This window comes from Eucyclogobius newberryi, unplaced genomic scaffold, assembly GCF_026437365.1.
Source record: "Eucyclogobius newberryi isolate DKJ021-1_F unplaced genomic scaffold, fEucNew1.0.hap1 SCAF_18, whole genome shotgun sequence".
NCBI lineage: Eukaryota > Metazoa > Chordata > Actinopteri > Gobiiformes > Gobiidae > Eucyclogobius > Eucyclogobius newberryi.
In genome coordinates, this window is record NW_027315812.1 from 7,338,271 (window position 1) to 7,351,910 (window position 13,640).

At 42.2% G+C, this 13,640-nt stretch overlaps 1 protein-coding gene across 1 annotated transcript in view; it reads left to right on the forward strand.

Moving 5' to 3' along the window:
* The window catches only part of LOC140364321 (cadherin-12-like), a 297,054-nt gene that overhangs the window by 256,161 nt on the left and 27,253 nt on the right, over nt 1-13,640 (forward strand). Inside the window, exon 8 of the mRNA XM_072450418.1 lies at nt 11,693-11,814. Within this exon, the coding sequence (XP_072306519.1) occupies nt 11,693-11,814 (122 nt within the window). The remainder of the gene's footprint in view (nt 1-11,692; nt 11,815-13,640) is intronic.

Sequence of the window (13,640 nt, forward strand, 5' to 3'; positions counted from 1 at the left end):
GGAGTGCGCATGCGCACTTCCACCTGCGTTCTCAAATCGCCGAAAAATCGTCCATACCGCCTTTAAGAGTGTAAGGAACTGGTTTGGATTGGCTAACGCTAACGAAGAAGCAAAGTCTTTTATTTGTGGCTTTTAATGACATTAGTCTGTTATTTGTGCCTTTTAATGACATTATTGCAGGATAACAGGTGTTTTTTCTGTGTCTCTGAACTTCATCTACTTCATTACCAACTCCAGTCACACGGAAAGCTATTTTAAATTATGTTTAATACCGCATTTTTCGAAATATAAGTCGCACTGGAGTATAAGTTGCATTTTTGGGGGAAATGTATTTGATAAAATCCAAGACCAAGAACAGACATTTCACCTTGAAATGCAGTTTAAAATAATAACAGATGAGAGAACATGGTGAATAGGTGTACGTATGCTAACGCTAACACCTTCAGCTACATGACGTATGCTAACGCTAACACCTTCAGCTACATGACGTATGCTAACGCTAACACCTTCAGCTACATGACGTATGCTAACGCTAACACCTTCAGCTACATGACGTATGCTAACGCTAACACCTTCAGCTACATGAGGCACAGACAGAACTGTGGTAAGTGTCTGGTATGTTAACGTAACATATGAACAGTTATTCAGATAACTATAGCACAAAGAACATGCTAACAAGTTTAGCAAAGCATCAGTTTTACCCCAAATCACTAAATCCATTGAATTCTTCTTCCTCTGTGTCACTTCTAAACAACTCCACAAACTCCAGAGGAAGAGGAAGTGCAGATTCTTCTTCTGCGTCGCTTAGAGCCTAGAGCGCCCTCTTGTGGTTGCCAGTGTGAAAATCACAAATAATATCACGTATAAGTTTCACCCCGGCCAAAACTATGAAAATAATATTATTCATATGTGCGACTTATAGTCCAGAAAATACGGTAATATACTTCAGTTACGGATGTCTCAATAGTATCGTTTTAGTTCACGTTTCACACACAAAAAATTGAATCGAAACTCGAAAACATCGTCTGGAACCGTTTGCGTGACGCGTATCGATAATCCGATCACTCCGGAAGTCAGACAACGGCCCAGTTTTTGGTGTGACCGTAAAGAAACCGAGAACACACACAAACCTCTGAACCGTCCCAGCGTTTTCTGCACGTACAAACAAACGTGAGTCCTGCGTCTTTAAGAACCGCCACGTCGCTAATTACACGTCGCTAATTACAGTACATGTCTTTCTCGGCGAAGGGAGTGCGGCTATTTTCCGGCTAAATAAGCAAATCCGTCGTCATGGAATCAGAATGTGAGCAGGAGGTGTTCCGTCAAAATGACACAGCACTCTGCACTGTATATTCATTAGGGGGAGAAAAAGGAAAGGGAAAAAAAAAACCTTAGCGTCGTCTTGGAAACTGATATGAGTCACGTCTCGTTCAAGGTCACGTCATCGGGCCCCGGTGTGCGAGGGGCTCTTTGTGAAATGCAGATTGTGAAGCGCAGACGGCTAAAGAGAGCAGATGGCGTCGGTTGCGGACACATCGCCGTGACGACAAGCCGGTGACGCCGCTATAGGTGTAGTTACGGCTCAGATCTATGGAGAGGGGGCTGTTTTTACGAGTTACTTTTGAGCAATGAATAGATTGTATTCGATTTTGCCGTTCATACAGTGTTTAAACATGGACTCACAGCGGCAAAGGGGAAGTTATTTTACAAATCAGTGACCTTTACGTGACCTTTATGTGAATACTTTCAGCAGATGAGCTTTTTTATCTTCTTTTCCCTAGAGTGGTTTGTTTAGTTTCACTCTAATCCTCCATTTTCAAGCCTCCTTCCTGTTTTTAAGAGCTCAGAGTTCAAAAGCTAATTTCCCATCACCCTGAAACCCTGAAAATGAGATGTTGACACCCTTTAAAATGTATTTGTTATTTGCCTTTAAACACGCTCTTGAGTACTTTTAGTTCGGCCTCTTGTGTTTGAGAACTAAAATAGAACATATTTATCACAAACAGATAACCTTTGGTCATTTCTAATATTCCAGACGCTGTGATTTTCCCCTTGCAGCCACTAGATGGCGCCACCTCTCGACAGCGTAAGCAACGTAAACGCTTTTGATTTCCTTCCTGGTCACAGCGCATAGTCGTAGTGATCGTAGAAGGACGATAGAAAAGCACGGAGCGAGTCTGGAGTTGATTTATGGATAGCAATTTAGCTTAATATGTGTCCTTTAAGACAACTGTGCGGTTCAGTTTGCAATTTTAACCTCACTATTTTGGATTATTTAGATTTTTAAATATCATGGAACTGGAGCTTCTCAAGAGGTTTGACTCAGCAATGTTAAAACCCTTTAGTGGCGCCAGATCTTGTCATAATAGTTACAATATTTAGATCAAGAGTTACTTTTTATTATAAATTAAATACACTAAAATAAAATAAATAGAATAGTCAGGATAATCAAAATTAAATACATTTAATTTAAAATAAATAAATAATAATAATAGAATAATAGAATAATTAATTAATAAAAATAAATAAAATAATAAATAAATACAATAAATAAATAGAGTTACTTTGTTCTCCTTTGCCTGGAGGATTGCTGTCTGCAGAAAACCCTCTCAGATTTGGGGTCCTGACCCCCTCCAAGTCCATCTCTGCCCAGCACTGGACTGGAGTGCATTTCTCTCTCTCCGGGCTGACCTCAAATCAAACCCTTTGGCCCTCTCGCGCACCGTCGCCATGGCGGCCGTCTCTCCAAACCGACGTTCCCGCGGAGAGGTGGCGAAATGACGACAAGGATTCCCGAAGCAGACGGAGAGATAAACTCTCCGACCTTTTCCTTTCGGGCTCGAGTCGCGGGGAAGGTCGGCGCTGCCCGGACGTTCCGTTATCGGCGCCGGATGAAGTGTACGCCGAAGGAGAACGAGGCTAACGCGGAACCAAAGAAGTGCCTTCGAATGGACGAGCTCCCGAGGGAAATACAGTCACGACAAAGGACTTGACCTTTACTTTGTGCTTTTGACAATACTGCGCTTTTATTGTGCATTTTGAGGGCCGACGATCTAAAGGTCACACACTTAGATACGGCAAATGACTGTTGTCTCCATGCAAACGGTTTACACTTGATCACGGTCCAAAGGAGGAAGGCTCCACGCTCCAACGATTTCGATACCACAATCTTTTTCACACAATTAATAGCAATTTTCAACACAAAAAACACATTACCGTATTTTCTAGACTATAAGTCACACCTGAGTATAAGTCGCACCTGAGTATAAGTCGCACCAGCCAGAAAAATGCATAATAGAGAAGAAAAAAACATATATAAGTCGCACTGGAGTATGAAATGCGGCTGCAAGTGTGAAAATGACAAATAATATCATATAAGTCATTCCAGAGTATAAGTATATAAGTATAAATATAAAGTATAAGTCGCACCCCGGCCAAAACTATGAAGAAAGGTGCGACTTATAGTCCGGAAAATACGGTATATTTACTTGATATTATCACATGGTCTCGTATAGTTCTGATAAAGCTCAAGATGCTTCTGAAACTGTTACAAAAATGTACAATTTTGTCCCGTTTATGTGATTATCTTTTGTATTGAATTTTTGTAATATTGAAACTAGAAATCCATTTGAACAGGTAACTGTTCAAATGGATTTCTAGTTTCAATATTAGTTTTAGTGTTAGATTTAGATACTTTCGATACTTTTCGTATCCCATCCGTATATATATATATATATATAATACATTTATGCAGAAAACATATCATTTGTAGAATTATACCTTCAATCCTCACATATCTGTATTCTTAGTTATAACACAAAGTTTTATTTTAATTATTCATAGTTTTTTTCTTCCTCAACCGTCTACGTTGAGACAAGCAGGTGACGCCACGAGTTACAGGTCAGATCTGTGGAGAGACGACCCCTTTAACAGTGAGGATGTACTGTTTCGAGGCTCAAACCCGCCCATAATCGAACAAACGCGAGATCGATCGACGTATAAACCGAAAACGCAGGTGAAACTCCAGTAAAAATGATCCAGAGTGAGCGATGTCAAATGTTATTGCTCTAAAATCGATCCCAAGAGTTTTAAATGACAAAAGTTTGATCTAAAAACAATTGCAAAACAAACGTCTGCAAATAAATGTCTTAATTATGATGGAAACGTCGCTTATTTCTGTCTAGATGACCTCATAATGGCGTTGCCGCAGACGACCTCACCGCGAAAATCCCAAAATCCTCCTCGAATTCGACGTTTTCTTGTTTAAATAACAAACTACGAGCGCTGACCCCTGACCTCTGACCCCTGACCCTCTCCTGTTCCTCCTTGCTGCTATTTATTTCCAACTATCTCGTCAGCTCAACTTGTTTATTAATGAATAGCTCAACCTGACGTTTTAGAACTTGATGTGGCGATTGTTTCAGACGGAGGATCACTGTTTTTGAAAGACAATGTTGGACTGGGCTAATGTTGGACTGGGCTAATGTTGGACTGGGCTAATGTTGGGCTGGGCTAATGTTGGACTGGGCTAATGTTGGACTGGGCTAATGTTGGGCTGGGCTAATGTTGGACTGGGCTAATGTTGGACTGGGCTAATGTTGGACTGGGCCAATGTTGGACTGGGCTAATGTTGGGCTGGGCTAATGTTGGGCTGGGCTATTGTTGGGCTGGGCTAATGTTGGACTGGGCTAATGTTGGGCTGGGCTAATGTTGGACTGGGCTAATGTTGGACTGGGCTAATGTTGGACTGGGCCAATGTTGGACTGGGCTAATGTTGGGCTGGGCTAATGTTGGACTGGGCTAATGTTGGGCTGGGCTAATGTTGGACTGGGCTAATGTTAAACTGGGCTAATGTTGGACTGGGCTAATGTTGGACTGGGCTAATGTTGGACTGGGCTAATGTTGGACTGGGCTAATGTTGGGCTGGGCTAATGTTGGACTGGGCTAATGTTGGACTGGGCTAATGTTGGACTGGGCTAATGTTGGGCTGGGCTAATGTTGGGCTGGGCTAATGTTGGGCTGGGCTAATGTTGGGCTGGGCTAATGTTGGACTGGGCTAATGTTAAACTGGGCTAATGTTGGACTGGGCTAATGTTGGACTGGGCTAATGTTGGACTGGGCTAATGTTGGACTGGGCTAATGTTGGACTGGGCTAATGTTGGACTGGGCTAATGTTGGGCTGGGCTAATGTTGGACTGGGCTAATGTTAAACTGGGCTAATGTTGGACTGGGCTAATGTTGGACTGGGCTAATGTTGGGCTGGGCTATTGTTGGGCTGGGCTAATGTTGGACTGGGCTAATGTTGGGCTGGGCTAATGTTGGACTGGGCTAATGTTGGACTGGGCTAATGTTGGACTGGGCTATTGTTGGACTGGGCTAATGTTGGGCTGGGCTAATGTTGGACTGGGCTAATGTTGGACTGGGCTAATGTTGGACTGGGCTATTGTTGGACTGGGCTAATGTTGGACTGGGCTAATTTTGGACTGGGCTAATGTTGGGCTGGGCTAATGTTGGACTGGGCTAATGTTGGACTGGGCTAATGTTGGACTGGGTTATTGTTGGACTGGGCTAATGTTGGACTGGGCTATTGTTGGACTGGGCTAATGTTGGACTGGGCTAATGTTGGACTGGGCTAATGTTGGACTGGGCTAATGTTGGACTGGGCTAATGTTGGACTGGGCTATTGTTGGGCTGGGCTAATGTTGGACTGGGCTAATGTTGGGCTGGGCTAATGTTGGACTGGGCTAATGTTGGACTGGGCTAATGTTGGACTGGGCTATTGTTGGACTGGGCTAATGTTGGACTGGGCTAATGTTGGACTGGGCTAATGTTGGGCTGGGCTAATGTTGGGCTGGGCTAATGTTGGGCTGGGCTAACGTTGGACTGGGCTAACGTTGGACTGGGCTAACGTTGGACTGGGCTAACGTTGGGCTGGGCTAACGTTGGACTGGGCTAACGTTGGGCTGGGCTATTGTTGGACTGGGCTAATGTTGGACTGGGCTAATGTTGGACTGGGCTAACGTTGGACTGGGCTAACGTTGGGCTGGGCTATTGTTGGGCTGGGCTAATGTTGGGCTGGGCTAATGTTGGGCTGGGCTATTGTTGGGCTGGGCTAATGTTGGACTGGGCTAACGTTGGACTGGGCTAATGTTGGGCTGAGCTATTGTTGGACTGGGCTAATGTTGGACTGGGCTAATGTTGGACTGGGTTATTGTTGGACTGGGCTAATGTTGGACTGGGCTATTGTTGGACTGGGCTAATGTTGGACTGGGCTAATGTTGGACTGGGCTAATGTTGGACTGGGCTATTGTTGGGCTGGGCTAATGTTGGACTGGGCTAATGTTGGGCTGGGCTAATGTTGGACTGGGCTAATGTTGGACTGGGCTAATGTTGGACTGGGCTATTGTTGGACTGGGCTAATGTTGGACTGGGCTAATGTTGGACTGGGCTAATGTTGGGCTGGGCTAATGTTGGGCTGGGCTAATGTTGGGCTGGGCTAACGTTGGACTGGGCTAACGTTGGACTGGGCTAACGTTGGACTGGGCTAACGTTGGGCTGGGCTAACGTTGGACTGGGCTAACGTTGGGCTGGGCTATTGTTGGACTGGGCTAATGTTGGACTGGGCTAATGTTGGACTGGGCTAACGTTGGACTGGGCTAACGTTGGGCTGGGCTATTGTTGGGCTGGGCTAATGTTGGGCTGGGCTAATGTTGGACTGGGCTATTGTTGGGCTGGGCTAATGTTGGACTGGGCTAACGTTGGACTGGGCTAATGTTGGGCTGAGCTATTGTTGGACTGGGCTAATGTTGGACTGGGCTAATGTTGGACTGGGCTAACGTTGGACTGGGCTAATGTTGGGCTGGGCTAACGTTGGACTGGGCTAATGTTGGACTGGGCTAACGTTGGACTGGATTTGAGCCGTAAACCAGGTCAACAAATCTGACAGTCGGTTAAACGGTTCAACTATGCCACTGCACCAAGTTCAGTCAAGTGTCAGTTTATGGAGAAAATGCCTATAAAATAAATAAAACAAATAAATGAAATGAATAAAATGAAATGGATTAAATAGATTAAATAAATTAAAAAAATAATTTAAATGATAAATGAAATGAAATGAATTAAAGTAAATGAATACAATAGCTAGAACTAGAATAGATACAATAAATATGATAAATTAAATAATCTAAAATAAAAGTTAAGATAAGCCTTTATTTGTCCCATAATGGAGAAATTCCAGTGTTGCAATACAAAGTAAGTACAGAAGTAAACAACAGAGAACAGATAACTTATTAAAAAAAGTTGTCAGTTTATGAAGAAAGTTCACTCTTCATCATTAATGCTCGGATTTCCACCCACGCAACACAATGACAATTCAAACATTCATTTAACAAAATAAAGCTCTCTGTCAAGTGATGTTATTTGTCAAATAATAACTATTGTGCAACTTATTTCGGTCCTTATTTACACTACGGTTGCTAGGAAACACTTATAGAATAACCTCTAGTTATTGCTGTGTTTTTCACAGTTTGAAAAATGCAAATGAAGCTCACACAAGTCGGACAAAAAGAACTCAGGAACTCTTTGTGAAAGAGTTTCTATTTGTGACACTTTCCGAGATGAGGAGATCGCAAATAAAACATAAAGTCTCAGAATCCCCACGGCCCGAGGCGCACGTGAACGCAACATAAAGACATCGTACACACATTTATCATCAGCCCACTGTCAGTTTGTAAAGAAAGAAACGTCGTGCGAAGACGTTTTAATTGCGGTGGCGCTGAATTGTAATTAAAAAAGAATGAAAGAAATCCCTCCGTGTCATCAATACAACATTTATCCATTTACGCAGACTTTTCCGACAGTTTAGACCCAAATTTAACAAAATACAGGCAACTTTATGTGTTTGTATTTGTCAAATAACGACGCTCGTCTAAATCTGTCCAGCTTTGACGCTCTGCACGGTTGCTAGGTAACTCTCAACAATAAAATCCACAGACATTTTCCTTGTTTTCCTCCACATCTGAGGTCGTTTTGGGCCAGTCGCAGACACCAAAAGGCTCCGGAGACCGCGGCGCACGTGCCACAAGGCTAAACTACATAAATACAGCTTCATTTGAGAGTCAAAAAAGAGGGTAAAGTCTTTTTAAACGTGATATAAATGTGATATGAGGCAGCAGCGGCGGATGTGCAAAGGAAGCGCCAATTAACGCGAACGGAAACGGTTTCTGTGCAATTTCTAAGGCTTTAATTAGTGTGAAATGTCTTATACTTTTAATAGATTGGCGCTTGAATGTGTGCAGAGGTGGTTTTTTGTTTTTATGACACTAAAAGGTCATATACAGTGACTTCAAAAACGTGACATTACAGGCTAAAAGAGGATTACGGAGCGTGAATTATTGGATGAAATAAACAGAGCTTGTGTTGTAAAGAGGAGCGCTCTGATACAACCGTGGAACCACTGCTCCATCTAGTGGCGTGTTGTGGCTCCTACACCAAACTGAACAACAACAACTGCATTTTTAAAAGTATTCCGCTGGGTAAGGAAGTTAGAAAATGCTTGTCTTTTTCTTATTTTGAGTAAAACAAGATATTTTAATACTACTTATTTCAGTATTACTTAATTTTAAATGCGGTTATTGGGTTAATGACGGTAAAAAGTGATATTTATCTTGATTTCAGCATTTTTAGACTTTTTTGAATAGGTTTTGAGTGCGTTTTGTTAATTTTTCAAGTGTAGTAGCATTTTTTTTTCTCATTCTTTCACTGTTACTGCGTTTAGTTCTCTGGGAAATGACGGTTTTGGCCAATACTCTTATGACTCTGTTTTGTTTCTATATTTGTACTTTGAAGAATACTTTTAGCTGCAGAATAAAGAATAGTTGCATTCGAATGTATGTGGTAATGCCTGGTCCAATCACAGACTTTCACAGTGAGTTGAATATTATTAGCAAAAAAACATAATTTGATTGAAACAGTTTAATTAATGTTTTACTGTTTGATACTTATGATTAATCGCTAATTAGAGAAGGAGAAACGGCACACGCTGACCACAAGAGCAGTGTTTTCCTTCATGAGGTATGATCCGCACAGTGTTGAGTGCGGTTGCTATGGCCGCGGCATCATGGCTTTGATTCCAGCCGCTGCCGAAGGTCTGTACCGTCTCGCTCTCCCCGTCTCACGCTATAATCGTCCAATAAAACCCATGAGCCCCACCAATAAAAAAGAATAAAGGTTTAGGAATATTACTTTGCTTTATTGCTTCTTTTTATTTATTTTTTTGCTTTAATGTTTTGGTGTGTGTTTTTTTAACCTTATTATTTATTTATTGTTTTGCTTAAATGTTTTCTTAGCTTTATTGTTTGTTTGTTTTTGCTGTATTTTTTTTGTCTTTACTGTTTTTCTTAGCTTTGTTTGTTTGTTTGTAGAGAAATGTGCTGTACAGTGTGGGCTGAGTAACACATGCATCAGTATTCAGAGAGCTGCTTCATTTAGACCGTATTTTCTGGACTATAAGTCGCACCTTTTTTCATAGTTTTGACGACTTATACGCCAGAGCGACTTATTATTAGTTATTTTCACACTGACAACCACAAGAGGGCGCTCTAGGCTCTAAGCGACGCAGAAGAAGAATCTGCACTTCCTCTACCTCTGGAGTTTGTGGAGTTGTTTAGAGCTGTGTTTCGATTCAAATTTCAAGAATCGATTCGATTCGGATTTTTACGTTTCAAAATCGTTTTTTTCCGATTTCTCAGATCCCATCCGATTCGATCCGATTTCGATTCGATCCGGGGGTTAATGTTATTAAAAATGAAAAATGTATTTGAACCGTTTCCTTCACTTCATGACTGTGTAGAGAAGCAACATATTCAAACTAGTATTATATCAATATTAAACAGCAAATCTTACAAGTATTGGTAGTTACTGATGGAAGACTGATGAAAAGGTTAAGGGTCAATCTACCTTCAAGAAAGAGAATCCAGGAGTCCTGAATCATCTTTCTTGAAGGTAGATTGAAGTTCACTGAGGGAAATGTAGAAGAGAATTTTAATAAAAAAAAAAAAAAATCGATCTTTGGACGTACGAATCGATAATCGGTCATTAATATGCAAATCGATTAAAAATCGGAAAATCGATTATTTCAACCCAGCTCTAGAGTTGTTTAGAAGTGACACAGAGGAAGAAGAATTCAATGGATTTAGTGATTTGGGGTAAAACTGATGCTTTGCTAAACTTGTTAGCATGTTCTTTATGCTATAGTTATAGTTAAACAAAATGGTATTCAAAATGCAGACGTGTACTCGCTCAATGCTGAAAAATATATATTTTTCATTTTAATATGATTGTTTTTTACAACGCATGTATAATGCTAAACAATGTTATTTGCACTCTTCTCTTTTATGTCGTGAACTGTTTTGTGATTTCTTCTTATAATTTTATTTTTAGAACAACAACACAACAAAACATAACCATCATAATCAATACAAATACGCATAAATATCAGTGTGTTTTCTAGTTGTGTGCACATGAGTTTGAACCCCGCGAGGCGTTGTCAAGGTCGAGACACATTTAAACACTAAAGATTTGAATATGTGACCGTTAAAGTGGCCTTGAGTGTTCCATGTACTTATGATATAGAATCTGAACTTTAATTAGCCCTAATGAAGCATAATGAACAACTGACTTATTTTCCAGACATTGGAATGTTTTACAACTATGTCTCCTCTTGTTTTTTATTTTTTCGCTCTTTGTGTCTTTTTTATGCATATTTTTAATCACATTTCTTATTGAAAAAAATAAGAGAGTGAATGTTAGAATATTGATTAAGTTGTTACTAAGCCTGAATATTTCTTTATAAACTCCTATTTGTCCACATACATATGTCTTTGTTCATGCTTTATTACGTGTATTACAAGTGTAGTTATTATTAAGTGTTACTAAGAGGTGTAACCAAGGACTAAACTGGGGCAAGAACTGGTCCAAACTGGGACTAAACCAAGTCTACACCAGGTCTAAACCAGGTCTAAACCAGGACTAAACCATGACTAAACCAGGACTAAACCAGGACTAAACCAGGACTAAACCAGGACTAAACCAGGTCTAAACCAGGCCTAAACCAAGACTAAACCAGGACTAAACCAGGACTAAACCAGGACTAAACCAGGTCTAAACCAGGCCTAAACCAAGACTAAACCAGGACTAAACCAGGACTGAACCATGACTAAACCAGCGCTAAACCAGGTATAAACCAGGACTAAACCAGGACTAAACCAGGTCTAAACCAGGACTAAACCAGGTCTAAAACCAGCACTAAACCAGGTATAAACCAGGACTGAACCATGACTAAACCAGCGCTAAACCAGGTATAAACCAGGACTAAACCAGGACTAAACCAGGTCTAAACCAGGACTAAACCAGGTCTAAAACCAGCACTAAACCAGGTATAAACCAGGACTAAACCAGGACTAAACTAGGTCTAAACCAGGACTAACTCAAGACTAACCTTGGACTAACACTCCAGAAGAGCTGACGTGTTGTTTTAATGAAGTAGACTTTGATTAAGCTTTGTTTCTTGCTGGGTTAAATAAAGGTTAATAAACAGATGACTATGAAACTGTGTTACAGCCTGTAATGCCCCTTCCCTCCAGCAGATGTCAGCATCCTAAAGCCCTCTCTCTCCTCTGTGTTCCTCTTGCAGACAGCCCAGTGCTGACCAGCAGAGTGGCCGTCACCGTCCACGTGCTGGACATCAACGAATTTCCCCCGGAGCTGGCCAGTCCGTACGAGACGTTTGTGTGCGAGAACGCCAAGCAGGGGCAGGTACGGTCACGCCCCTTCTGAACGCAAGACCACCCGCTCAATAAGGACCTAAGGGATCACAGCGCATCCTTCTAACGGCACAGACCTGATGCTCTGTGTCTAAAATCAAATGTCAATCAGGAGTAAAAATGTGTTTTCACGTTCAACACATCATCGTCTGCATTCGACCCACTCTTCCACACATCATCCTCTGCATTTGACCCACTCTTCCACACATCATCGTCTGCATTTGACCCACTCTTCACACATCATCATCTGCATTTGACCTACTCTTCCACACATCATCGTCTGTATTTGACCCACTCTTCCACACATCATCCTCTGCATTTGACCCACTCTTCCACACATCATCCTCTGCATTTGACCTACTCTTCCACACATCATCCTCTGCATTTGACCCACTCTTCCACACATCATCCTCTGCATTTGACCTACTCTTCCACACATCATCGTCTGTATTTGACCCACTCTTCCACACATCGTCCTCTGCATTTGACCCACTCTTCCACACATCATCCTCTGCATTTGACCCACTCTTCCACACATCATCCTCTGCATTTGACCCACTCTTCCACACATCATCGTCTGCATTCGACCCACTCTTCCACACATCATCCTCTGCATTTGACCCACTCTTCCACACATCATCATCTGCATTTGACCCACTCTTCACACATCATCCTCTGCATTTGGCCCACTCTTCCACACATCATCGTGTGTATTTGACCCACTCTTCCACACATCGTCCTCTGCATTTGACCCACTCTTCCACACATCATCCTCTGCATTTGACCCACTCTTCCACACATCATCCTCTGCATTTGACCCACTCTTCCACACATCATCGTCTGCATTCGACCCACTCTTCCACACATCATCCTCTGCATTTGACCCACTCTTCCACACATCATCATCTGCATTTGACCCACTCTTCACACATCATCCTCTGCATTTGGCCCACTCTTCCACACATCATCGTGTGTATTTCACCCACTCTTCCACACATCATCCTCTGCATTTGACCCACTCTTCCACACATCATCGTCTGCATTTGACCCACTCTTCACACATCATCATCTGCATTTGACCTACTCTTCCACACATCATCGTCTGTATTTGACCCACTCTTCCACACATCATCCTCTGCATTTGACCCACTCTTCCACACATCATCCTCTGCATTTGACCTACTCTTCCACACATCATCCTCTGCATTTGACCCACTCTTCCACACATCATCCTCTGCATTTGACCTACTCTTCCACACATCATCGTCTGTATTTGACCCACTCTTCCACACATCGTCCTCTGCATTTGACCCACTCTTCCACACATCATCCTCTGCATTTGACCCACTCTTCCACACATCATCCTCTGCATTTGACCCACTCTTCCACACATCATCGTCTGCATTCGACCCACTCTTCCACACATCATCCTCTGCATTTGACCCACTCTTCCACACATCATCATCTGCATTTGACCCACTCTTCACACATCATCCTCTGCATTTGGCCCACTCTTCCACACATCATCGTGTGTATTTGACCCACTCTTCCACACATCGTCCTCTGCATTTGACCCACTCTTCCACACATCATCCTCTGCATTTGACCCACTCTTCCACACATCATCCTCTGCATTTGACCCACTCTTCCACACATCATCCTCTGCATTTGACCCACTCTCCACACATCATCGTCTGTATTTTACCCACTCTTCCACACATCATCCTCTGCATTTGACCCACTCTTCCACACATCATCCTCTGCATTTGACCCACTCTTCCACACATCATCCTCTGCATTTGACCCACTCTTCCACAC